This window comes from Puntigrus tetrazona, chromosome 7 (assembly GCF_018831695.1).
Source record: "Puntigrus tetrazona isolate hp1 chromosome 7, ASM1883169v1, whole genome shotgun sequence".
NCBI lineage: Eukaryota > Metazoa > Chordata > Actinopteri > Cypriniformes > Cyprinidae > Puntigrus > Puntigrus tetrazona.
In genome coordinates, this window is record NC_056705.1 from 12,511,368 (window position 1) to 12,538,322 (window position 26,955).

A 26,955-nucleotide genomic window follows, 5' to 3' on the forward strand; every position below is an offset into this window, starting at 1 on the left:
GCTCACCAGATTTAATCAAAAAAATTATTATTCCATTAATAAAATACCAAAGCATGCTGCTTATAGATGAACAACAGTTTAAACCTGGCTTTGTTGGGAACCCGTTTTCTTGGTGAAAAGAAAAAGGAATTACTGCTTAACTGTATCACAGATGAATATACAAAAACAAACGTACATTTTTTTGCCCTCATATCCTGAATTTTAGCTGCATTCTAATAGGCTACATCATTGTATCCTATAAACCACTTTATATTTTAGAAATATTCCATAGACGTTCCTTACAGAACAATTTCTTGTGGCCGCATAACAAGGAATAAATCTCGCCCATGACATCAACCAATTTTCCAGTTTGCATTAGGGCTAATCATGGAGGTTAATCAATGCCGTATTTTATTGCAGAGGAGGATGATTATTTCAAAACTACAGGATTAGCTTGATTAAGATGTACGTTTGCACCGTTCGGACCTCATCTGGAAGGTCTTCCAAACTTACACCAGCACAGGCTTCGCAGCAGAAGGGCACGGCAAACTCTTGGAAAAAGAGAAGCATCGCTCTCCGTTGTGTCAGAGCAAGCAGGCCTCGGAGAACAGGAATTATGAGCTGCAAAGAGTTTACTTGGCAAGCCCGTTAAGGAAGACAAAACCTACTGTTACCAGTGTGATTTACTACAGTCTGAAATCCATTGACGTGTTAATGCTGTGGGTAACAACTTGAAACTTTACAGGTTTCTGAACTTCTAGGTAAAGCACTCAGTGATCTCGGCTTCTTTGGACGTCGACAGGGAATTTTTAAGTGTCCCTTCTCATGTTCCCTCATAAAGGTCATTACGCGCTGAAGGAATACAGCACTGCGTCTCAGGTGCAAAGGTCTCTTCGAGCGACTGTCTGTGTGGGAGTGAGTGATTTAGGAAAGCTGACTTCTGACAGTACATGCTCCTCATTTATTACCTGCTGTAATATGTGCCTTTCCCTTAGTGCCATTAGTCTTCTGTGAAGCTCAACCAGCTCATCCAAGTATGCCTGGAGAACGAGATCGATAAAAAAGAAGAAGACAGGTTTCAGACTGATCAATGCCGCTGTTACTAAATACGCCATGTCTAAAATGCAGCGGCGTCCTGCGCAACCGTTTTGCTTTTTGGACCTCAAAATTGTTTATTGCACAAAAGTAAATGAAAATGTGCTTGCTGCGTTATACTATTAATAAGTAAATGTATTAATATTACAATGACAAGCCAAGCGCTAGCAATGCCAGGGGTTTGATTCCCAGGGAAATCATACAAACAAAACTGAATGTACATGATGTTTAAAAATATGCCATATGACATAAACTGTACATTATTAATTAAGCACATACGTATTAACAAAATGACTGCTTACCTTGTCACAGTCAATGTTTTTATTTTTGTCCATCTTTGCTTGTTTTATAGGACTCTTCACTTCGAGTATCTGCAAAATAGATCATATTTTAGTAAGCATTCCAACGTTTGGGGTTGTTTTTTGTTTTGTTTTTGTTTTTGGAAACCAAGGCTGCATTTAACCAAACATAAAGTAAATAAATTAATAAGTGATAATGTCAAATAGTCTGACCATTTAAAATTAATTTTCATTTATTTTGAAAATATAAGTAATTATTTTGACAATGAAGCTGAATTTATCATCATCACTGCTTCATCGTCTTTAGTGTCGCATGATCCTTCAGGAATTTTTCTAATATGATTTGCTCCTATAAGAAAATATATTGTCTTATATTTTAACTTATGTGTTCAATATTGATTATTTTTGTCAGTATTCTTTGAAAAACTGAACGTTTAAAAGAACAGCATTTATTTAAATTAGACACTTTTCACTTTGTTTATGAAGTACACATTAAAGTATCAATATCTTTAATAAAAGATTACAAATTTTTATCAGTGTACACACCCATTATATATATATATATATATATATATATATATATATATATATATATATATATATATATATATATATATATATATATATGGGTGTTTTATTTGGAATCTCATACCAGACATTAAAGAATTTTCTTGCTTTAAAATCTCCCTATAAACATACAGCAGGCATTCACAGCTCTATAGCCTATTGACAGTTCAATTTCTTTTTCCTCCACATATAATTTTCACTGTATTCTCTTGATAAGCACGAGAGCTGATAAGTTAGAGTGAAATCACAGCTTCAGGACTGGGCTGACAGAGAAGGTGATTCCAGCTCACCTGGTTATTGGCGGTTTTCAGCAGAGGTTGGGGGTCATTATGGGGCAGCGGTGAAGAGGCAGAGCTATTTTCACTGTCACTGCCGTCACTTAAACTCACCCTGCAAAATACGTGACAGACATTCACCATTCATTATCCCCTTCTGAGAATCCTCACGTCAGCTACACAGAGTGGCATGGATAAATAAAATACATTTTTTTCTGCACGCCGCAATTTTTCGCAGATATTCACCTGCGGTGGCGATGTGTCATTTTCGTGTGTAGCGGTCGCTCCATGTCCGAGTCCATGTCATTATCATCCTCCTCTTCAGAATCGTCTTCGTTTTCATCCGAGTGCAAATCTGGGATCACCGACCGCAAAGGACCTAACACTACAGGTGAATAAGGACAGATAAAATAAGTAACATTTTTGATAATCAAAGGATGCATTGCACAAACACATCTGGAGTTAGATTTCTCTAATGCTAGTAAAATAGAGTAGTATCTTGGTAAAGTGGGTAAGAGAAGTGGCTTGACACACTGACCCATAATAAGGCCAGGCATTCAGCAAGCCAGCTAAAAGCAGCAGGATGCGGCAAAATATTAGAAAGCTTACCTTGCCGCTTGTGCGCGCGCCCAAAACCAGAGCTCGAACTTGAACTGGAGCTGGCCGGACTGGGCTGATCCGACTAGAAAAAGAAGGCAAAGTACCAACTCAATAAAAAAAGAAAAATACCACCAATATCAAAGCGGTCCGGTTTTCATGTGCTCAAGCACCATGACCATGAGGTTATTTGGGAAATCTGCACTTTCTACTTTCTGATATCTCCCAATACACAGAAATCAAAAACACATTTGCTAAGCCTTGCACAGTATTGCTTTTCCTCGTGAAACGAAATTGGTTTTGCAGTCATATAATTACAAGTTCACGGTGAAGCTACCTCAAGGGGCAATATTTATAAGAAAAATAAATATATAAATTGTATTTTTTTAACATTTATGTATGTCAAATATATTACATGTATAAAATATATCAAAAACATTTTACCATTAAGCAAGACAATAATAGGAATAATAATGACAAATTATTTTAAATTAAATTATATTATTATTATTATTGTTTTATTATTTAAACAACAATAATAATAATAATAATAATAAATTTAATTAAATAATAATTATATGCAATATGAGATATTATAATAAAACTAAATTTGTAAAAATAATAAATACATAAAATTATATATAATTTTATTCATTTATACAATCATCCAACTGATCTGGTTCATTAGAATTAATTCTTTTTGATACTACACATCTCATGGAAGACAGCTTGTTACTGAATAAACTACAGCTTTTTTTAACAAAGCTGAGCAGCCGTCAGTCATCGATTGGTTTTATTGCTACTTTAAGTTACTCAGATTCTGAATGAGGTTTAAAAAACAGATTTCGAAAGAGAACCAAATGCAGTAAACTGTGTGGCCATTTTCATGATCTTCTGCTCCACACTAGAGGCTTTGATGGGTATTAGTGTCACTTCCTCACTGTAAATCAGTGGGTTCCTCATACTCCTGACCTTAATGAAGGCTGATTTATGATCACACAGATCCCTTTAGGGCAATGTTCGCACTAAAGCTTCCTACTCGCACGAGACTCTTCACTTCGATTGCAAAAAAGCTATATAAATATGCCATATGTACTAAATGAATCTAAAAATGTTGCTGAATAGTCCAAATATTTTGAAAGAACACCAGAACCGATTACTAAAAATGTGAGCACTTGTCTTTGCCTTGCATGAAAAGTGAAGGGAATGAGGCAGTTATTCATTGAGTAAAGTCCATCAGGCTGAGGTTAAAGTAGATTTAGTGGAGCCCTCTTTAAACTGTTGCATCTGTAGATTAATTGTTGAGGATCTCAAAATTTATGAGGCACCTTTGAACTCATGGGGCAATATCTCACCACAGACCCAAGCCTCTCAGAACAATGGAACTGTGACTGATTGGATACATGGAGGTAAAAAGAGAGGACGTGTTTTTAAAGGGACCCCGTTTGCTTTTAGAGACGCATGCGCCATGTTTACTAAAGATACCATTAAAAATGTAACCAACCACATCCTGTGCTTTTTTGCTGTACAGTCATTATTGTTAAAGACACGTTTAATAAACTAGATATTAATAAAAAATTAAAGGAATAAAGTGCAAAGCACGTTTTCTTGTTTTCCACCGTCTAAGAATACAAATATAAAGATTAATGCTAAATGGCAAATTTAGTTTTGTACAATAAAAAAAAATAAATAAATAAAATTTAGCATTAAAACGAGAACAAATATCTGCTAATGAGCTTTGAAAAAAACTACTTAAAAAGGAAAAACAAGATTTTATTACCATATTTAATGCCATGACTATGAAGGTAAGACTTTTAATTTATGGAAGGGCAAATATAGACTTTTAAGACCTGCAGAAATCCTGCTGTAATCACAAAAGTAATGCTGCGTTAAACTATATTTAATAAAATAAATGATGCACTCAAGTAATTATTTTATAGTGATATATTTTAGTTTGAACGCAAACTTATTTTAGCTCGGTAAGATTATTTTAAAAGCCATACAGGATATATAACGGTAGTAATTTAAGTGATGCATCAGGAATTGTGAAAAGTGGGTGTTTGGCAGCGAATACCGAAACCTAAGGATTTGACAGCGAAGCAGAAACTGATAAGTATGAAATTGTTAAATTCGTTTGGAGTAAATGATGTTTCAAGCGCAATAAGGCTAGGAACATTCAATAAGAAAATAAACATAATTTTGATTTCATGTTCACGTTAACCTTCTCCGAGAGTGCTTCTCTTCTGCATCTCAATGTTATATTGCACCATAGTTGCAAATGTCTGCAATTAAATTCGTCCACCTGCCACTATAAAAAGAAATACAACAGCTTCTAAATGCGCACGCATGCTGCTTTCCAAGCATTTAAAAACAACAAAAAAAAGAGATTATTCATATAGCATCAACAAAAGAGAAGGTTAATGTGGTCTTTTCTAAGAAGACCCTTTCAAAGTGAGGCTCTTATGAAAACGGCCTTTACTAACAAAGCGAAATGAACGTAATGATGTTCTTTTAAAACTACATTCAGTACAACAGAGATGTGAGCTGTAAGTGGAGCGAATTGGACTGATTAACTGCAATCCACAAAGACTTCCCGACCAAATGGAGGTATAATACAAATCAGGCTTATTGTGGCAAATGGGGCCGAGGATAAAAGAGTAAGAAAGGCGCTCTGTTACAATTGCCTTCCTGACTCTCCACTTGGCTCAAGTTTTGAGGTTTAAAGTTACATTAAAGTCTGTTCTGTTTTTCTTCGCTGTACTCGCGTTAAGTTTTAATTTGTACTCTAGCTGGAAACGCATTTTACAAGCTTTCAGAAATTGCACGAGGCGGAGGAACATTCGGAGCGCTCGGGGGGGGAAAAAACCAGCAAGAAAGTTCAATGCGAAACTATTAACCTAATTCCTCTTGGAGAGCGGCCCAAGAGGAAATCTAAAGAAGCTATTAAAGTTAATCTGAATTAATTTGTTTACATTCTTCTCTGATGAGCACTTGGTGAAACTGAATCGGGGTCTCTTGAACAAAATGTACACGCTGAAGCCATTCAGCTCCGCAGCGAAGCGAGTGTGGGATTTATAACAGGGCTAGTACAGTGATTATGGCTAATGGCTAAAAAAGGTTTTAGAATACTCTTGGGAAACATTGGCTAACGTTGTCTATTCAGTCGAAACAGGCCAGAAGGATGCAAATTGGATCACTCTGTCCTCTTTTTTGAAATTTTCACTATGCTAGTGACACCATGGTGCACTGACTTCATCAGAGACCTTAAAAGGGGGTGAATTCTTATATTGGTTCCACAAAAGGGAAACCTTCATTGGGCAACAAACCTATTTTCAACATTGACAATATTTCTTGGCAAATAACCATAAAATAAATATTTCTTGGCAAATAAAATTGTGTGACACTGAAAACAGCATTAATGATGCTGAAAAGCCATGTATTAACAGAATTACTTTTACTTTTAAAAGTCATAATTACTTTTTACTTTGTTTTAGATCAAATAAATGCACAAATGACTTCTTTTTCAATTGCCTTAACTTTTGGGCCTTCCTATTACTTTTGTAAGCACTTTGGAAATTTTAAGAATAGGAGAGCCATGGGGTACATTTGTAGCAACTGCCAAAAAAAACATTATATGTGCCATAATTATAGATTTTTTTTTATGCCAAAAATCAAGATATTAAGATCATGTTCCGTATATATATATATACACAATTTAAAGGTGATTTTGTAAGTATAAAATTTTTTTTGCTTCCTCAGATTCCAGATTTTACAACTAGTTGTTTCTGTATATTGTTCAACCCTTACAAACCATACATCAATGTAACGCTTGTTTAGTCAGATTTCAAACAATGTCTAAATCTCAATTTCAAAGAATGGACACTTATGACTGGTTTTGTGGTCCTGGGGGCATATTACAGAAAGTTTCTTATCTTAGGTTAACTTAAGATATATGTTAAGTTAGGATTTTGTATTACAGAAGCAAATCTTAACTTGGGATTCTTATCTTATTTTACAAAAAAAAAAAAAAAAAAAAAATCGCATCTTAATTCTAGTTAAGTTGACAATCCACTCTCAGTCTGTTACCAAGCAACCGACACTGCACTGCTGATGAAGTAAACAAAATAATAGAGGATACTTCATTTTGAAAATCGCCTTTATGCATTAACGTCCATTCACACCGAGGATAATAAGTAAGATAACTATACCCTCCACACCAGTGGACGATATTGTGGTCAATACAGTTTCTCTGTGCCTTTATCGTAGCGGTGTCATTTAATATTGAGAACGATTTTTAGAACTATATCTTTATCATTATTGTTATCTTCATAGTTATCATGCTTGGTTCACTATAACGTTCCCTGAAGCTTTTGAGGGTCTCTGTAATGATGTTGCTGTGCTATTTGTAATAAATTGTGTGGTAGTGTCTATTAATGATAAAACACTTATAACACATCTTCAGAGTCCTCCAAGAGTCTTCCTTCAGTTAAACATCTTAATTTCCAATTAATAATAAAATATATTACCTTTGTTGGACAGTGCAATTGTAAGTGTTTTTTTTATGTTGGCTTTCAGATGATTCTGAAGTTAGAAAATCTGTGAGGTTGTCCTAAAGGTAAGACAGTTTTAAAGATTTTTGGTCAAGTTAGGAGGTTTCTGTAATACCGCTTTCCCATCTGTAGCCAAGATAACGGACTTAGAAAATGCACAAGCTTTTGTCCTAAATGCTGTCCTAACCGAAATTACCAAGGTAACCAAACGGATAAGATAAGATTGTAAAGTTAGGATCTTTCTGTAGCACTCCCCCAGGGTTGCATATTTAGGAATTTGGTTATTAGAGATAACTTTAAAAAAAAAACCCATACATAACAAGCATCTAGCAACCATCTACAACATGTTAGCATCATGGCAGTGGGCTTGAACAAGCAACACTCACCCATCTTTGGTAAATGTAGAAATCTGTTTTTCTACGTTTCTCTAGGTTGTTTTTGTCTTATCGACTTGCTATGCCCTTATTTCAAAATGACAGTTGCTGTGCAATAACTACAGTAATTTCCAAAAGACGTGTTCAAACTCACATCCACCATCTCCTCACACAGTACCCGCCAAAATCCATTCACCACGGGCATCCTCACGGTGCCTTAAACCTACAAAAATACTGCAACGAATCGAAGGCAGAATATAACGGCACGCTATAAAACTGTTACGGCTCACTCACTCGACTGGGGGTGACAGTGGTGCTAGTGAGAGCTGCTGGCAGGGGGCAGGTGCTAAAAATCTCCAGTGAAGCGAGCCGACAATAGGGGCTGCCAGAAGTCCTGCAAGCAGGGTGGTAAAGACACTTAACTTCAACCCCTCGCCGAGCCTGTGGAAGAGCAAAGTTGTTTCTTTGAAGTTGCTTTCCCTTCGTTCTCACTGTTTTTTTTCTCTCCCTCTCTTTTTTTTCTTCTTCAGTCTGCATTTTACTGCCTGTTTGTCCGTCTGGGAGCGTAGCTGACATCAAACGCATGGTCAGGGCTCTGCGCTGTAAATCAAGCCGCCTTTCTCTCACAGTCCGCACCCCTCTTCCCAAACTAGACGCTTGTAAAAGCTCATCGGAGAAGCCCTGCACCCCTTACACAATAAAACTGATGTCATCACTCATGAGGGAAGGCTAGCAGGTCTTTAAGCTTGAAGATCATCTGGAGTGTTTGGGCTCAAACTCCTGAGAGTTCTGAGAGAGAAAGAGAGAGCCTTGCTGTCACCCAAGCTTGAGTAATGGCAGAGCTGTGGCCATGCAGTAAAATGCTACATTACTTTTTTTTTTTTTTTTTTAAAGAGCTAATGAAAAAACAACTTCCATTAACATGGACATGGTTAGCAGTGACATGCAGACCACCAAATTAAAACAATGCACTAAACCAGTAGAGCTCCGAACACACACATACTTGAATTATTAAAACAAGGAAACGTCTGTTAAACACTAAATGAGGTGCTTAAATGGAGTGATATGAACAGACGTGCTGGATCACTTGCAGATTTTAATCTGTTACCGATTCTAAATGACATGACAAACATTGTAGTTAGTAATGTAAACTATTACATCAGACTACTTTTTGATGTCTTTTTAGATTAATTTATATATATCCATATATATATATATATATATATATATATATATATATATATATATATATATAAGCACACACACACACACATCACAGTTTGTTATGGTATTAAACGTCAATATGCTCATAATGAGTCTTCAAAAGTTTGTATTTACGATAAAGCGCTGCAATAAACGCTCAAAATGAAAGGCCTTCTTCACATGAGCTTCAGGAGTTTGGAGAGGCAGAGCAGGTGGTCACTAGCAGCACCACACAGCTGGTCTGTGGCTTTACAACCATCGCCTCTGCTGTGGTGCCATAAATCTAGCAGCGGCTCTGAAACTGGCAACTGCTCTGCTTTAGGACTATTGTCTCATTCCCTTCAAGCTCGTGAAGCTCTTCACTTACGGAGGACGTCATATAAACAGATTTTAGTATTGGGTTACATCCACCCACCAGTAGTCTTTACTCTGAGTGAGATACATGGCAACAAACCCTTTGGATTTGGCCAGTGACTGAGACTGAGGCATATCTATATCTATATATATATATATCTATATATATATATATATATATATATATATATATATATATATATATATATATATATATATATATATAATTTTTTTAATCTTTTAAAATTTTAGTTAGCTGCAAAACTAACATCTCTTTTACATCTCATATTTTTATATTTATATATATTTGCTTTAATTTTAGATGTATTTTAAAAAATGTTAATAGTTAGATATATATAGATATCTACAGATACACAAATAACCAACTCAGTACTCAGTTATGATAACAGCAAAACATTAAATATATTTTTATCTACCTTTGCATTTAATCAGTCTATCCACTTACACCTGCTAGTTATGGTCTAAAAAGCTAGAAAAACCCCAAGCGCTACCATAACTACTGTAAGATCATAACCATGGTTACAAATAAAGCACATATACCATATAAGTAAAGAAAGTTCCCTTCTGCCCACTCCAACATTTTTTACTATGGTTTACTATTCAACCATAGTAAGTCCCATGGTAATTTTTAATATAGAGAAATCAGTTATTTTTAAGGTAAGATTAACAGGAGATGCTGCAGACAGCAACAACGAGGTACATTTCATGTCAAACTGTCCATTTAGCATTTATTTCTATCCATTCTGTTTCTTAAAATAAACCTAGATCATTATTTACTAATGCTTGCTAAAGTTCAGGCCTAGAAAAGCATCTAGAAAACAGCAAAGGCAATTACAGTTACCTCTTGCAAACCACTCTTTTACTGCCCTTCTAAAAGGCAGAAATAGACTGTGAGAATGTAAGAAGTAATGTTGATCAGAGCAGGGCCATCAGGGCCTTACAGACCTGGTGACCCAAAGAAAGCAGCACCTGGAATTCGTCAGTTGTCATAAACACTGAAGTTTCTTTCCTTCCCTTTTTTTTTTTTAAGGAGCGAGTTTAAAGGAAAACTCTTAGCTATTCATGGTGTCCTTTCCCATTCTCCTCGGGTGTCATAAAACCATAAATCTCGTCTCAGCACTTGCCTTCGAGCCAATAAAACAGCCCCCGTTTTATGAGCTGCTCTCTTGCTGAAGGTAAATGAACCTTGCCACTGGTGACACAGGCGAAGCTTAAAACATTCTAGAGACCCATACGAACTACTATAACTATTATTATCTTCAAATGATATCAAGACTCAATTCACTGGCTAAGGAATTGCCAGTTGAGCAGCACGATCTTGCAAGCTGCCTTGCGATTGGCTGGCCTCGTACCTGCAGAGATTCAAACGCACACACAAATCAACACTATGAAAGGAAATTGGTACAACATCAGTGCCCTTGTTTTTGAACAAAACCCAAACAAACCTAAATAAGGAGCCTTTGACCAGCTACCAGACTTCCTGTCCTGAAAAGCCGAGAGGTCTAGCAATGGGCGGCACTGATTTCCTGCACCCAACCCAGACAAATGGGGCCTTAGCTCCTGGACACCCACCAAGTTTATTAGATCCCCTCTCGCACCAGAACGCTATTATCATGGCCCTCTAAGAACCTGTCTCAACCTCTCTGTTTGATGTTTAAAGAGAACCCCACATCCTAGAAAGTCTCCGCTAATAGTCAACCACATCATTCAAACACAAAAGCTCACATCAAAAACTACTGAAAGTCATTGTACTTTCCCAAAAGACTGGCTGCATAATAGTTTTTTGCAAACCTACATAATGACTATGCACTGAACTAGAGGTGCACCAAACGGCTGATAATTATTTTCTATAATTATTTTTCTATATTAAATGCTCCATAACCATTTAAAAAATAAAACATTAAAAGCTAAAATGCTACAAGTTTAAATGAATGAATGAATGAATATATTATATTTCTATAATATATATTTTGGATGTGATTAATAGCTTTTCATGTATTATCATTATTATTATTACTACTACTACTACTACCACTACTACTACTATAAATTGCGATTAATCACATCCAAAATAAAAAAGTTTTTGTTTGGATAGTGTGCATGTTCTGTGCATATTTATTATGTATACACACAGAAAATGAATATATAAAAATAATCAAATAAATTTTCACATCCAAAATAGATCATCCAATATATATATATATATATATATATTTTTTTTTTTACATCAAATGATAACCAGTATGGCACCAATATTTTATGAATTCCTATATTACCTTAAACAAACTAAAACTTATCAGTAACTGTATTTCCATAAAGGTTATGATAAAGCTCACCATATGCTTACAAGTATTACAATAACCAGTTTAAGGGAAAACTAGTCAACTGTTCAAGTCTAATGATTAGAAATTCACTTACATCTGATCTCGTGAACGTGTTGTCGTCCATGTCCGAGTCATTGGGGTCCAGCACATCCTGGAAGGGCGGTAACGCTGGCGGTTTTCTCTTCTCTGAAAGTTCAGTGTTTAGTAACCTACTAGGCCGGATTTGCGGCTTGTCTTTCAAAACCTTTTTATCCAAATGGTGGTGCTGTAGCAAGGTAGGACACGCTTGCTGCTTTTGCGAGCTCTCTGAAAAACTGCTTTTCCGTTTTTTGGTGACATGGCCTTCACTGTCCAACACAGGCCGCCGTTTACTCTGTCCCAAGCTTGAGAAGCTAGCCTCCGATGACCGCTGCTCTTTCGACGTGGTCTTGGGCTCCTTGAATCCCATTTGGGGAATGGGCCGATCTTCCTGAATTGGTTGATTCTCTTTGGGTTTTTTAGAATCTTTAGAGAGTTTTCCAGAGTCCTTGCTGAAATCTCTGAAGGCACTTTTGGACTCCTTTGAGTCTTTGGAAGGCTTGTCCTTATGGTCCTTAGATGGTTTGTGGAGCTTGAGGGAGCTGCTGCTGATGTTGTTTGTGGTTGTAAGAGCATTGCTGCTTTTAGACCCATCCTGTAATATTAGGAAAGATACAGCCAATTACTGTGAAGGCTATACTAATATAGTGATGATATAAGATCTCATGATAATAGAGGTTTTCTTTTCTTTTTTTAAATGAGAAATTTAATAAAACCTTCCATTCAGCAAGGGCACATTCATTTAATCAAAAACGACAGTAAAGAAATGTATAATTTTATACAAGACTTCCATTTCAAATAATTTCTCCACATAATTGCTCCCATAACAAATGTTTCTTGAGCTTCATATCAGAATGATTTCTGAGGGATCATGTGACACTGAAGACTGGAGTAATGGCTGTTGAACATTTTTAGATGCATCACAGAAATAAAGAACATTTTAAAATACATTTCAATATAAAATTCAATATTAAAAATACAGTAAAACTGTAAAATTGTTCAATTAATAAATGCAGCCTTGTTGAGAGATGCAAAGACAATAAAAAAAAAAAAAAAAAAAAAAAAAAAAAAATCGTACCTACCCCAAACCTTTGAATGCTAGTGTACAGCGCAGCCATAATCATATACCATAATATTTACATGGTGGTCACCCCCCACTGCTATACATTTTGTTAGTGAAATGAAGAACAATGCACATATAAGTGCTATAAATATTCAAATTTTCAACTTTCCTACCATTATAATTGGCAAATGATGTGTGTGCTCAAGCAAACAACCTAACCCAGATGTGAAGTATTTCCATAAACAATTTTTCAGAAAAGATGCTAAAAATAATGTTACTGGGGGAAGGGCAAACTCTGGGCTATCTGGGATGCATCACGAAGCTGAAGCAAAAAGTCTTTGGTTGACTTTAATGACAGGGTTATCCTATCTTCAGGTCAAGCTAACTAGCCCCTGTCAATAAGTCATTGATGCAGTTAAGTTGTTAAGCAGTCTAGACAGACGAGGTGTTACAACCTGCCCAGACTACCTTTAAACCCATCTTTTATTGTTCTACCTGATACAGAAATGGACTAAGCCGTTTTTTTCCTGTTTGAAGCGGTTTAAACGCATCGAGAACAAAGGTGAAACGGTTTTAATCGGCTGTAAAACTGCACGAAAAGTCCTTTTAAATGGTCTACAAGACAGCAGTGATCATGACAAATGCATTAAGACAATTAAGTTAACAGAGTCTTGTTTCATTTACAATCAGTTATAATAAACATGCTACAGTACATCATAATGATCAGCGCTATTAGAGCTTATTGCAACTAGTACGTTTTGTTAATGCTAAAACACTACGTCTATTCCTCCAAGAGAAGTCCAGTTTTGCATTTGTCAATGTCACAACAGACTTTTCCAGGAACTATTATGGTTGGCAATCAATCAACCTTCAAAATCTTCAACCATAACATTAAATTAAGTGGAGGAAGGGGAGAAGGACAACAAAGCACAGATTGTCGTTTTTTTGTTTTAGCTAAAGCAACCGGTGTGGTAGTGCAGGGGAGGTTGGCTGCGAACGACCCTTGATCCGTCAGTAATCCATCACACGCAAGGGCCTGTTTAGATTGGGAACCGTTTCCATGTGCACTGGGGAATCTCGTAACTTCACTGTAAGAGCTAGCGTACAAAACAAGCTCCTTAGCGGCTAAGTGATATGGCACAGGAAGCTAAAAATAAATCTAAATCGAAGAAACGTGGCAGTGTGTCAAGCAAGATTTACTACGACTAACGCGGTTTAATAGTTGCGTGGATAAAAAGCTACAGCTTCTGAGGGGTCTCGCACAAAATCTCGCACTAATCAATTTGTTTCTTTTAAAAATGACTGTTTTCTTAAATTAAAATGCCATTATAGGCTGATTAACAGTAGGGTGACCATACGTGCCATTTTTCCCCAGACGCATTCCTGCCAGGATTTCTGTATTGCTTTGATTCAAAGTACCTCGAGAGCGCTTTGAAAACACTAGGAACCAATCGGCCTGTATGCAAAGTAAACCAAAACCTAGATATATTAGTCAATATAGAAATTCTGGCCAGGATGTGTCTGGGAAAAATGGCTCTTACGGTCTAAATTTGAATCTTTTCGCACATGCAGAGCGCTGTTGGAACGGGACACCTGGTGAGTTCGTTTACGTCATCGGAATGCTAGCATGTGCTTTCTCAGCAGCCAAGAAATGCTCAACTTAAGCCAAGTTTCACATCTCTAAAATCCTTGGAGTTAAATAGCCCCCAACGTCTTTCAACTTGCCAAATATGCAGGATTAAGCAGGACTCCTCGGAGGAACTGGGAATTTTTCAAATGCCGAACAAAGTCATGCTAAGTTTTCTCAAAGTTCAGACTCAAGACTCGGAGATCCACACTCACCTTTGACCCTGGGAAAGATTTGCTCTTTTTCACATCAGAGAAGGTCAATGTTAATGAGCTGCTGGGTAATGTGGGCAGCTTTAGATGCTGCCCGAACAGAGAAGTAGATCCCTCCTGCATTACCATTACCTATAAAACATAGACAAATGAAAACAGTGATGAACAAATGAAATGCTATACTGTGATACATGTTCTGTGATGATCAATCATTATATAAATTATTGTCCAAAATTTGTGTATTTTTGAAAATAATTAAATTTAGAAAGGACGCATTAAACTGAAGAGAAGTGACAGTAAAGACTTTAATATATTGTTATGTTACATTACAATATTTTTATTTTTAAATAAAGGCTGTTCATTTCAACAAAAAAATTAAGCTTCACAGTAATAAAATTACATGTTAAAATATATTAAATTGAAAAAAATATTTCACAATATTACAATTTTACTGTATTTTTGATTGATGTATTTTTTATTGACATGACTTGTTTTAATGTGCACCACACAAAGCTGTTGTTTTTGCTGTTATTGCATTTTAAAGAGTACAAAAAACTGCATTTTTGGTCATTTAAGTCACATACGCAAGTAAATTGTTCACTACATATATTATGAAAAAAGTACAGAGAGAAAATACTGTTGAAGTTCTGTTAAACATACAAACATTAGAGTTTGTCCTTACTTTAGAGTCCTCTGAAGATCTTTTGTGAGGATCGCGTTGCTGTAAATTACAAAGTACAGATATTACAGTCTAAAAATACAGATTATGAAGCAACACAAACCACCACAGACACACACTTTCTCTCTCTCTCACACACACACACACACACACACACACACACACTCGAACACCTATTTGGCAAAAAAAACCACTGCTCACTCCTGGCCTGATGTAATGACAAAATGTCTTTCATCAGCCAAAACAATCAGGTAAATTGGAAAGGACCGTCCTCAGTCACCACCTCACTAAATTGATATTGCTCTAGCGAACGCTTCTCTGTTAATTAAAACAACTTCCCGTACAACTGCCTGCTTGCCAATAAACTGTTTCGATTCCTGCCATGCCTCATCTGTAAGCCAGACAAGCACCGAAGGAGACGGTGTCATAGCCCCAGCCGTAAAACATTCGAATTACTGGAATGAGGCAAGAGAGGGTGAGCTAAAACTACAGAGAGGACCCTCACAAGAATAATAATTTCTTGAAATATGTCTTAAGGGTAAGACATCCCAGTTCATGACTGCTGGTGGAACTTCAAAACCATCCAAGATCAACCAAACGAATGACTACAAGTCAGTTGACTCATAAAAAACGTGTGTTTCCTTTTGGCACGGGTCCAAAGACAACTCAGGTTTCCTCCAGTGATAGATTTTCGAGTTAAGACTAGCCCGATCAAATCCTGTAAAGTTACTTGTCTTGGTTGATGGGAACGGTAATTCCATTAGGACAGATTGCCTGACAATGACTTTCAACTCTAGAGGCCTGTTTGCTAGGAGTAGTGGAGACAAGCAGCAGGGGACATCCTTGCATTTTTCACCTGTGAACTGAGGGGACGTTTTTTGACTAGCCCTGCATGAACACCTTTGAGGTTTAAAAGACTGCAACTAATGAGGCTAATGACGAAACAAATATTTTCTCAACCGCCTGCAAGAAAGATGTACACTAGCTCTGAAACTGAAGTCACACGACTCTGATCATTCCAAGAATAAAATAAAAGATTGACCCGCCCATCTCGTTCCCTGAGGTAAGCCACGCCCATCCCCAGCCCGCTCGTACCCCTCCAGCCTTGAGCAGCTTCCTGCGGAACTCTTCAGTAGGGTTGTTGAACGTGAGCTTTTCACAGCGGAGATGATTGACAGGTGGGTGACCCTCCAAGTGCAGGAACAAATCGTAGTCAAAGCGCACTTTTTTTGGTTCTTCCTGGTGAAAAGTGACAAGGATATTACATTTACACAACGTACATAATTGTCTGGATCATAGTTTATATATATATATATATATATATATATATATATATATATATATATATATATATACACACACACACAGTACACACAGATATTCTGTACTATGTTAGCACAAACAGATTAACTAATTGAAGTGAGAAATAATTTTGTAGCCCTACTAGAGATAATAATTCACAGCTACAGGTTTCCTCAACAGACAGGTAAAACCAAAGTACCTTATTTTTAAAGTAAACTTCAATAGGCAAGATAAACCCAGCGTATCCGGACTCTTCAACTTTATATGGTGGATCCTTGCACACTGAAAAAGAGAGAAAGAGACCGTTGGTTTAATTTCAGCACGGAAATCAATAGTTAAAGCAATAAATAGGTGTGCTTATGAATATAATCATAGCTATAGGGCAGGGGGTGGTGAATGTTGGTCCAGGAGAGCCGCAGCCCTCCAAAATTTTGCTTCAACCCTAATCAAACTAATCTGAAAAAGCTAAATCAAGGTCTGAAGGGTTACTAGGATGCTACAGGCAGGTGAGTACTGAACTCTGCAAGGATGCGGCTCTCCAGAAACAGAGTTATAGTGTGTTGTTGGGTACAGCATGCAGCAACATGCTTGCAACCCCTTTAGCCATAGGATTTGCATAACCCAACCTTGCCTGCCATTTGTAAAGAGGGTATTACATAATGTAATGCAAACAAATTCTCATTATGGTTTATTAAGCTAACGCATTAAAAAGGAAATAAGGAGCTTTACTTGATCATAGATCTTTTTTTCCTTAGGATTCTAATTAGATGAGCAGTAGCTATCAGGCAAGACGCTGGCATTTTACTTTATCGTATTGCTATAAAAAGCAGTGGGAGGTCACGTACTCAAATTAAGCATCATTATTATTCCAGCAACATTCTAAAATTATTTTTGCACAGGTTTCATACTAGAGCAAGACCGGATTAAAAAATGATCAGAAATACAATAAAATTATTAGCAATATTATTACCGTTTAAAACATCCGTTTTCGATTACAATTTATATTTAATTATAAATACAAATATAAAAAAATTGACACAAACTTAGATTTTTCAGCTGCTATAACACTCTTTAAACATCAAATGTCCCACATGAGAAAATAAATAAATTAATAAATAATTTATATAAATATAAATTAATTTCATAAATAAATAAATAAATATATAAATATAATGATAATTTTAATTATTAGAAAAATTTGAAAATGATAAATGTCTTCACTGTCAATTATGTTAAATGTCATGTATCCTTGCTCAATAAATGTACTAATCCCTTTTCAAAAAATAAACCAGTTGCCTGTACACAAATGAGACCTGTGAACAATAACCTTTACTGCAAATAAAAAAATATATGCAACAAACTCTTAATCTCCATCACGTCTCAGGGAGGCCTTCTAAAAAGGTTCACAGCCTCTCCTGGGAACTTATTAGCGTTTAGACTTGCCGTTTAAATGACCTGGAACGTGTGACACATCTTCCCTGATTAACTGCATTATTTATATGTCTTTATGGCCAAATCCTTTGTGCGACATAAAAGCAATGGCTTTCCATCTTGTTATTTTAATTTATGGCCTTCATCAAGAGACACCACTTATAAAAATAAACTGCTCTAAAGCACATTTGGTTTTGCTTACACAAATCATTCATCATCATCCTTCAGAACACTAAACCTCCTCAGCGAATAAATTATCTGCACCAACACTTTTCTTTTACAGCGATGCCTTGCTATTCATCAGATAGCTACATCGCAGCCTTTTTATCTCCAACACACACAAACACACACACTTCAAGTTAAAAAAGACAAAACATCAGCCTTGGTCCCAATTAGACATTTCAGGATAAACACCCAGTAGTTTAGGTCAGGTGACGCCCCACGGGAACACTTGTTTGTCTCGCTCTCCAAATCCCAAAAGTGCTTCTTAACAGCATCACCAATTAGTCAACATGTACTGTTGAGCGTTAATGGAAACAAGGACACCTGCAGACATGTAAGGAAAGAACGAGTTCCTCTTTTTATTTGACGTTTTGAATATAATGAAACGCACTCAACATTAAACTGCCAATCTAGTCGGTTTTTGTTTGATGATTAACCTCAACCTAAGATCACATATTGCCATCAAATGCTTGTTTAAACGAAATAGTTCACCCAAAAATAAAACCACCGTCATCGTTTACTCACCCTTGAGCAGTTACAAATCTGTACGAATTTCTTTGTTCTGGCGAAGACGAAGGCAGTTTCTGGTCACCTTTGACTTGCATAATATTTTGTTTTCCTACTATGGAAGTCGATGGTGACCCAAAACAGACTGGTTACAAGCTTTCTTCGAAATATCTTCCTTTTCTGCTGGCCAGGACAAAGAAATTCATAAAGATTCGGAACTTCTCAAGGATAAGTAAATGACGACAGAATATTCATTTTTGGGTGAACTTTTCCTTTTGCAATAAACCTGTAAGAAAAAAAAAAAAAAAGAAAAATCAAATGAAATCAAGGCGCACACTCTCAATGGCATAGAACACTCAATAACAATCGGCTAAACTAAGCCCCTTCCCTCTCACGCTGGGTGACCACTCTAATAGCCAGACGATGACTGACCTCGATCCTAAGGTCGCCGGATCCCAAAACAACGTCCGCTATACAAATATTACAGAGATTGATTGCCGTGCCGGGTCACGTTAGCTGTAGTCTCTTGCAAGAGTCTGTTAAGTATGGTGCCTTCATTCACTACCACTGGCGGAGAGAGGAGGGAGAAAACCATTATGGGATGTTCTGCTTGTAAAACATTCCTCTACTACTGCATATGATTTGCGTTTCAGAACATAACCGTCCAAACCCAAATTACATATGCTCACGGCTTCTGATTTTTCTCCCCCACCAACCCCCAAAAAACTTTCAGTAACACTTTATTTTAGTGTCTCTTTAAATGTTGCTTATTAGCATGCATATTACTAGAATATTAGCCATTTATTAGTAATATTTAATCACATATTGAGGCTTATTCTACAAACCTTATTCTTTACATCCTACCCAATACCTTAACTACCTTACTAACTATTCATAAGCAGCAAATTAGGAACTTATTGTGAGAAGTCGTGGCTAATAGTGAAAAAATGTGTTCTATTCTAGAGTCTCACCAAACTTTCAAGTCTTATGAAAAAATCCTTATCTGACACACTTAACCTTAGGAAACCTCATACTCTAATCCATATCTCGCTTATTTTTTTTTTTTTCTAACCTTTCCATGTCTTTCACGTTATTAAGCAGGTGAAGCCAATCCACCGTACCTTAAAGGAAAAACAGAACTGAACTTGGAATCTGGAGTTGTTATCTCAGCTCAAGATCTTTTGCTTAAGATGAAAAGGTCATTTTACACAGGGGTTGGGGGTGGGGGCAGACAGACTGTACAAGTGAAGTGCACAATACACTCATTGACCTCAAACAGGAACTCAGCCAAAAGCTACAGCACAACCAGAACAGAGAATCAACTGCACACTTTTATTGGAAAAGGCCAAGAAGAGCTCTTTTCCCCTTCCCCCTTTTGGCGCGCACACACACACACACACACACGCCAATTATAAAACAATGCCAGTCAGAATGCATTTGCCCTTTCCCCAAGACTGGGTCATAACGAGGGTCGGCCGAAAGACACTGAGCCAAATTGTAAGAAAAAGAGGAACATTGCAGCAACAACAACAACAAAAAAAGCACGCTCTAATCACAGTAAAAGTTACACTAATAGATTTAAGAACCCCTAATTTATAAATTGAAATGCTATCTATTCAATGCATTTCCAGGCATATCCAAAGCATGGTAGAGGGTTTGTGGAAAGAAAATTGCACTTTGTCTCAGATTACGATCATATATCTGATCCAAAGATTTCACAGTACGATATACGTCAGTGGTACCTGCAGCATAAACAATCCCCCTTTACAGCGGACCACCTGCACGGGGTTCAGCCGAGGCCAAAGGCTCAAGCCATAAATCCTCTTTCATGCTGGTAAAATATGAAATGTAACTCAGAAATTATTAACAGGGATTTAGTGCTGAAAATTAAATCAGTACAGCCAGACACAAGTCGTCATTTCTAAGGCATGGACTGTATGTATAACTGTAGAATTATTTCTGAGGTGCACAGATACATATACGTTCTGGAGCACAAATATTATATATAAAAAAATTTCTTCCATTAAGGCAAATTACAAATCCAATAATTAACAAATTATTTTTAATTGATAATTTTTTTATATTTATTTATTTTAAATTTAAATATTAATAATCAAATCATAATAAGAAAATATGTAAATATGTGAACATTATAATATTACATATGTTCACACAGAATAAATACACCAATACACATTTATTACATACATCACACATGGAATAAATAAAATATTTTAATCTCACAATTTTGTGCATCACAGATATTCCAATTTTGATGCTTTAGTTTACATCTCACAATTGTTTTTTTGTTTGTTTGTTTGTTTCCAAAATGAAGTAATAAAATAATTTCACATTTCTCAATTTTTCTCAATTGTGAGTTCAGAAATAAGTCAGAATTATTATAAGAGTTTAAATCTTGGAATTCTCAGAATTTTAAGGAAAAAAAAAAAAAACAAGACAATTTGCTTTGTCCAATTTTTTTTTATCCCATGGCAGAACCATAAAAAAAATAAGTCAATAAACTTATAAAAATATTTACATTCTCATTTACTGTCCCATTAAATTAAGTAAAGTGCTTACCATGATTAAAAAGTATTGACCAAAAAAAAAAAAAAAAAACGTGGCAAGATATTTCGCAGGTCCTCATTAAGCTTGCTGTCTAATTTAAGATAATCACCTTCCTATGTCAATGGGTCACCATGCTTCACAGATCGCTAGACTATTGAGGACTCTGTGGCTGCATTCAGAGCTAATCAAGCCAGTAGCTTAAGTACAACGAATGTGGCATTAAGTTGTCAAAACCGCTAACTGTTATAGGTGGTTATTTCTGAATCGTTTAGGATTGCCTGACAAATAGGTCCAGAAGCATTGAGGTGGCTCCAGCCTCATTAAAGAAGAGATGGTAGCTTCCAATTGCAGTGCCCTTGCTGTGACTCAAGACTCATAAAATCCTCCCATTCATTTTCATTTGAGTGCTGGCTGACCTGGAATAACAAATCATTTGTGATGTGAAATAGGTCGGTCCATAATTGGTCCCAGACTCAAGCACCATATTGACAGCAGCCAAACTCTTGGTAAGACCCTACTGCTGCTCTTAAAGTAATGGTGACCCGCACTGACTGCCGGTGCCTGAATGGAAAACCTTGCCTCTTTTTACTACTACAGGAAATCTCTAATATCATTAGCCAGCATTTCAGCATTGTTAGATGCTTTTTCCGTCTATATATAGAAGGTTTAAGCAGGTGCCCTGGGAATGCTGGATCAAAAACCTTTTGGCACTGAACTGCACGTTTAAAAGGGAGCTTTTTAAATCTCATTAAGATGGTTTGGAAAGTAGAGAATTAGCACAATGAATGAATCGACAAAGCATTTGAGGAGGCAAGTCTTTAACAGTTCCGTGTCTGCCTCGACCTGCCAACAGAATTGACCAAAATGGCACTCGAAATATTCTGTGAGCGAACCTGAAAAATGCAACTAAAGCTGAATGAGAAGTAATGTCTTTGTTTGGCAAAGTATTGTCAAAAGATTTAAATGTAGGGATGCACTGACATCAAAATTGTGGTCAAGAAGCCAAAAATTGTATTCATGTTATGGACAATTACCAGTAAAAATAAAATAAAATAAAAAAATCGCACATATTAAAATTCTAAACTAAATGAACTGAATATGTAATATAAACTAATAAATATAAAAATAAAAATGTATTCAATACATCTGTAAAACAGATTTATTTTGATGGCAACTTCTTGATTTCTGGTATTTGAATTAAAAATATGACTACAAAAGAAACGCTTAACAGAAAAATGTAACAGCCAATGTGATCATTAAAAAAAAGTGAGCATTAAACAACAGTAGAAACGATGTAAAAACAACAGAAATGTGTTCAACATACTAAATCTGTCGATGCAAATATGTAAAATATATTTTAGTCATTTATTACCATAATTATATAATCAAAACTTCATTTTATTTATTATATATTTTGCAAAGAACTTCATTTGGACAACTAAAGATGTTTTTAATCAATATTTGCACACTCAGATTTTCAAATAGTTGTATCTGATCCTAACACTATTAGCCAATAACTGCTATGGTACCAATACATTGTGCATGCCTATATAAACTACATATGTAAACTATCTGAGTTTTAAACTACGGCAAAACACAAATGGACAGCGTGAGACATGCAAAAAGATGGTATACCGTGGAGGAGTTTGCCATATGGGAGCACCGTGTTCACACACAAAGGTGTAAATTGACACCTATTGCATGGGAACCACTGAACGTCAAAGAGCCCACCGACTTCTCAGGTTGTTTGGATATGGTGGTTTACTTTCATTCTTCATTTTCACAGCACACGCTCAAATACGCCGTAGCCTGTTTTCCCATGCATGGCAGACTTCGCCATCCTGCAAAAATGAGAGGCTGAGCATCAAGAAAAGCTCTCTTCAGACCCCCATCATCCAGAAACCACCACATTAACATCTGCTTCTCAAGTACCCTGCCCCCATGGAGCAACACTTCAAGCCTGCCATTTCCCAGCTGTGCTTTCTCAAACTCACGATTCAAAACAGGGGGAAAAACTGACCCTGGATCTTTGCTCACTTCAAGGCATGTTTTCAAATGCATTTGAGCGGTGCCAAGGCACCATGGGTCACGGAAAGCGTCCAAGCTCAGGGGCTTCGGTAAAAACTCCCCAGATGGCAACTTTAAACAACGAGCGATGACCCTCTCCTCGATGCTTTTCAACAAACAGTCCACTCTGTTGAATTCCAACGAGCTGCGTCCCGTTCTGTGAAAACCGTCCTGGTGTATAGTCAAGAGCGGTTCTGCTTGCAATTACAGCTGCTTGAGGCCCTCACTCGAGCGCTGAGCCTTGACACTAGCGCTGTTTGTACTTAGTTCTGTGTGCGGGTCTGTTCGACATTCACCGCTGACGAATGGGTGAAGTGATGAGAAACGTGATGAGAAAGCGGTCAACAGCTAACGTAAATAACTAGATGTCGTGACAATTTAAATGTTAATGGCTTTGAATAGCTGTGGATCTCTTTAATGTAAAAAGACGATTCCATTTATATAGCGCAGACACACACAAAAAAAAAAGTCTTATTTTATATTATACACAACATTCAGTATTTAATAATGTCAATTAGAATTTCTACATAATAATAATATATTATTATTATTATTATTTCAAAATCAATATAAATTAACGTTCCAGCATTTACTTTAATTTACTTTTTGTTTAAAAAGATGCAGTATGCTCTGAAATGGTTAGAAGAACCATGTTTTATTTGGTTCTATTTTAAATTTTCATTTATTTCTGTGGTGGTAAAGCTGAATTGTCAGTAGCTGTTACTCATCATTATAACATCCTGCTTTGTTGCTCAACATTTAGGCACCAAATCAGTGCGCAATTTATCATTATTAAAATCACAGTTAAAACAGCTGTGCTATTTAACATATTTGTGGCAATACATGTACCAAGATATAATTGTTTAGGATTCTTTGATAAAAGAATAGAAATCTTTTTTACTTTTTCTTCGTTACTTTTGATTAAGTTAATAAAGCTTTCCTTGTTGAATAAAAGCTACATTGAAGAAAAAAAAAAAAAAAGTAGTCATACTGGCTTTTGAATTGTAGTGTAACAATTTTATTGATATTTCATGCTTGTTTATAATACTAGTATTATAAACAAACATGAAATATCAATAAAATTTTGTTCATTGGTAAAGCATAGAAATGATTGGTCTCAGTTAGTTGATGACATCTTATGCAATCAATGTTTACAAAATTGTTAATGTGCGCGTTACAATATTCCCCCCCCACTAGATTAAAGCTTCTTTTTCTAATAGACTACTTGTTTAGAGTTTTGCATCTTCAGAACCTTCATAGACAACCATAGAAGTATTTTCTTTAGTAAACAAGCTAAACACATATGACTCGGCATTCTTTGTGAAGCAGGTGGGTTTTTAATGTCTTCGAGTTGACTCTAGTAGCATCTAAATTCACTCCAAGACTCTAAATAGCAACCACGATCGATGCAATATCAGCTCCACAGAATGAAGAATAAAAACAGCAGCGACTTTAGAAAAACCCGTGCATGCTGACATCAAGCGACGCTGTAAGAATTAAGTGAAACTCCCCGGACTGTATAGAAAGCTTACGGAGCAAGAGCCTTTCTGAGGACTTTCCAAACTAAAATGGCAACATAACACTACTTCTTGAAACAAAAGAAACGGTAATAAAAGTAAATATGCGCGGACTCCGAGGCAGCCAAAGCCTGTAATGCAAAATGTGAATGCATTAGAATTGAAACGAGCCCCTCGCAGAAATTCGCGAACCCTTAACAAACGCAATTTCCTGCTCTATCTATAATGTGTGTTCGGGGTATAATTTTACTTACAGACATAATGAGTCAATAAAATGCATTGTGGTGCAAGTAGTATTGCACCAAGACAATAAAACCTCACCAGCCAGACAGAGCAAATAACAATAAAACATTTCTACCCTTGACTAAAGGACAAGGCATTCCCATATGACTTTTACTATTCAACCACAGCCAAACCTTGAAATCGAGGTCTAAATCCCAATAATTGACCATTAGGGGTTGCGAAATAGCAACACCTACCCTCTTTTTAACCCTTCCTGGTAAGCCCTGCAGGCGTTAACTGTGAAGCGTTAACAAGACGCAAACTAGCGCGCTCACTTCCGTTAGGCACCATGCTAAGCTGATCAGTTGCAGGGTAAAATTTCACGACGTTTCTCATTAAAACGTCCTTTAAAAAGGCTCTGACTTGACCGATTTAAATGATTTTATTTCCTGCATGGAGCTTTTTTTTTCCACCTCGCCGCAGAAAGCTCCGCAGCTTGTCAAGGCTTTGTTTCCCAAAGGTAGACTTTATTTTAGCCCTCCGGCTGAGCTGTTATCAGCCCGTCATCAGCAAGAAAGGGCTATGTTGTGTTATACTGTGCTCAAAATCACTTAGTAATCTGAACAAATAGTTTAGGAATGCAGTTTGAATTACGGATGAAAGATCCCTGGTGGATTCTATGAGCATACAGTAGCTTATAAAAGTAAAACTATTTCATATACACTTAACAGAAGTAAGTCTTACTCAATGGCTGCAAAATTGTGGGGCCTCTTCACATGAGGCAACGCTTCACCCACAAACAGTGATGTCTTACGTCAAAACTGCAAGACAAGGAGAAGTAGTGGTGCCTCTCTTCTTTCTCAGTTTGCTAAGATTCACTGAGTAGGCTATTTTTTTTTTCATCCTTTGATAAAATGTTTTCCAGCTGTCATCAAAGTTTGTAATTGTCTGTAAATCTCTAACTTGTTTTCTGAGAATGAATGCACCTTACCTATTAAAAGTCACTGTGAGAGAAGTATATACAGTTCCATTACACCAATGAAAATAATATGAAAATAAACATCGCTGACCTGCATTATTGATTCAATGCGGGCACTTGTGACGTTGTAAAGACCTACACATTTTGCATAGCTAACAGATAGGCATTTATTGGGCATCATTTAGTATGCAATATATGCTATCCCACTGTTATCTGATGAAAGGGCATGTGGGTGAAAAGAGGTAAAAGAAAGACGGGTATTTATAGGACTGGAGACAAAGTAAAATGTAACTAACCAAAAAAAAAAAAAAATTTTGCTTATATAATTTATACTTATATATATATATATATATATATATATATATATATATATATATATATATATATATATATATATATATATATATATATATATATATATATTTTTTTTTAAAACAAATCAAATAAAAATATAAATATATATATAAAAAATACTTAAATAGCCTGAGATACAAATCATTTTTTCAAACATCCATTTTCCTGATTTGGTAAAATTGTAAAAAAAAAAAAAAAAAAAATATAGCTTTTCTATCATTTGTTCTGACTTTGAGAGAGACAAATAGGGAAGAATACTGATACCATTCAGTTTGTTCTGGGGTTGATCTAAATGAAAGATCAATTCCCCTCAGCTGTTCAATTCTTTTCAGGTGTAAGAATGAATTACACTTCACTGAAATAAATGGGGGTATTGTTACTTTGTACCTCAGCAGACTTTCAGCACCAAACGCAAGTTCCACTTTTGTGCAGCAGATCCTTTGAGACAGTATGTTTGATACTCTTTTAGACTGTCTTAAGCTCCATTTT

The 26,955-nt window shown here is 36.2% G+C and overlaps 1 protein-coding gene across 2 annotated transcripts in view; it reads right to left on the reverse strand.

The window, feature by feature from the left end:
- The window catches only part of mllt3 (MLLT3 super elongation complex subunit), a 43,180-nt gene that overhangs the window by 2,589 nt on the left and 13,636 nt on the right, over positions 1-26,955 (reverse strand). For both annotated transcript variants that reach the window (XM_043244623.1, XM_043244622.1), the window contains exons 3-12: positions 16,799-16,881; positions 16,393-16,536; positions 15,301-15,339; positions 14,622-14,750; positions 11,733-12,311; positions 2,825-2,897; positions 2,462-2,600; positions 2,231-2,330; positions 1,377-1,445; positions 948-1,019 (exon numbers count right to left, since the gene is read on the reverse strand). In XM_043244623.1, the coding sequence (XP_043100558.1) occupies positions 948-1,019; positions 1,377-1,445; positions 2,231-2,330; positions 2,462-2,600; positions 2,825-2,897; positions 11,733-12,311; positions 14,622-14,750; positions 15,301-15,339; positions 16,393-16,536; positions 16,799-16,881 (1,427 nt within the window). The remainder of the gene's footprint in view (positions 1-947; positions 1,020-1,376; positions 1,446-2,230; positions 2,331-2,461; positions 2,601-2,824; positions 2,898-11,732; positions 12,312-14,621; positions 14,751-15,300; positions 15,340-16,392; positions 16,537-16,798; positions 16,882-26,955) is intronic.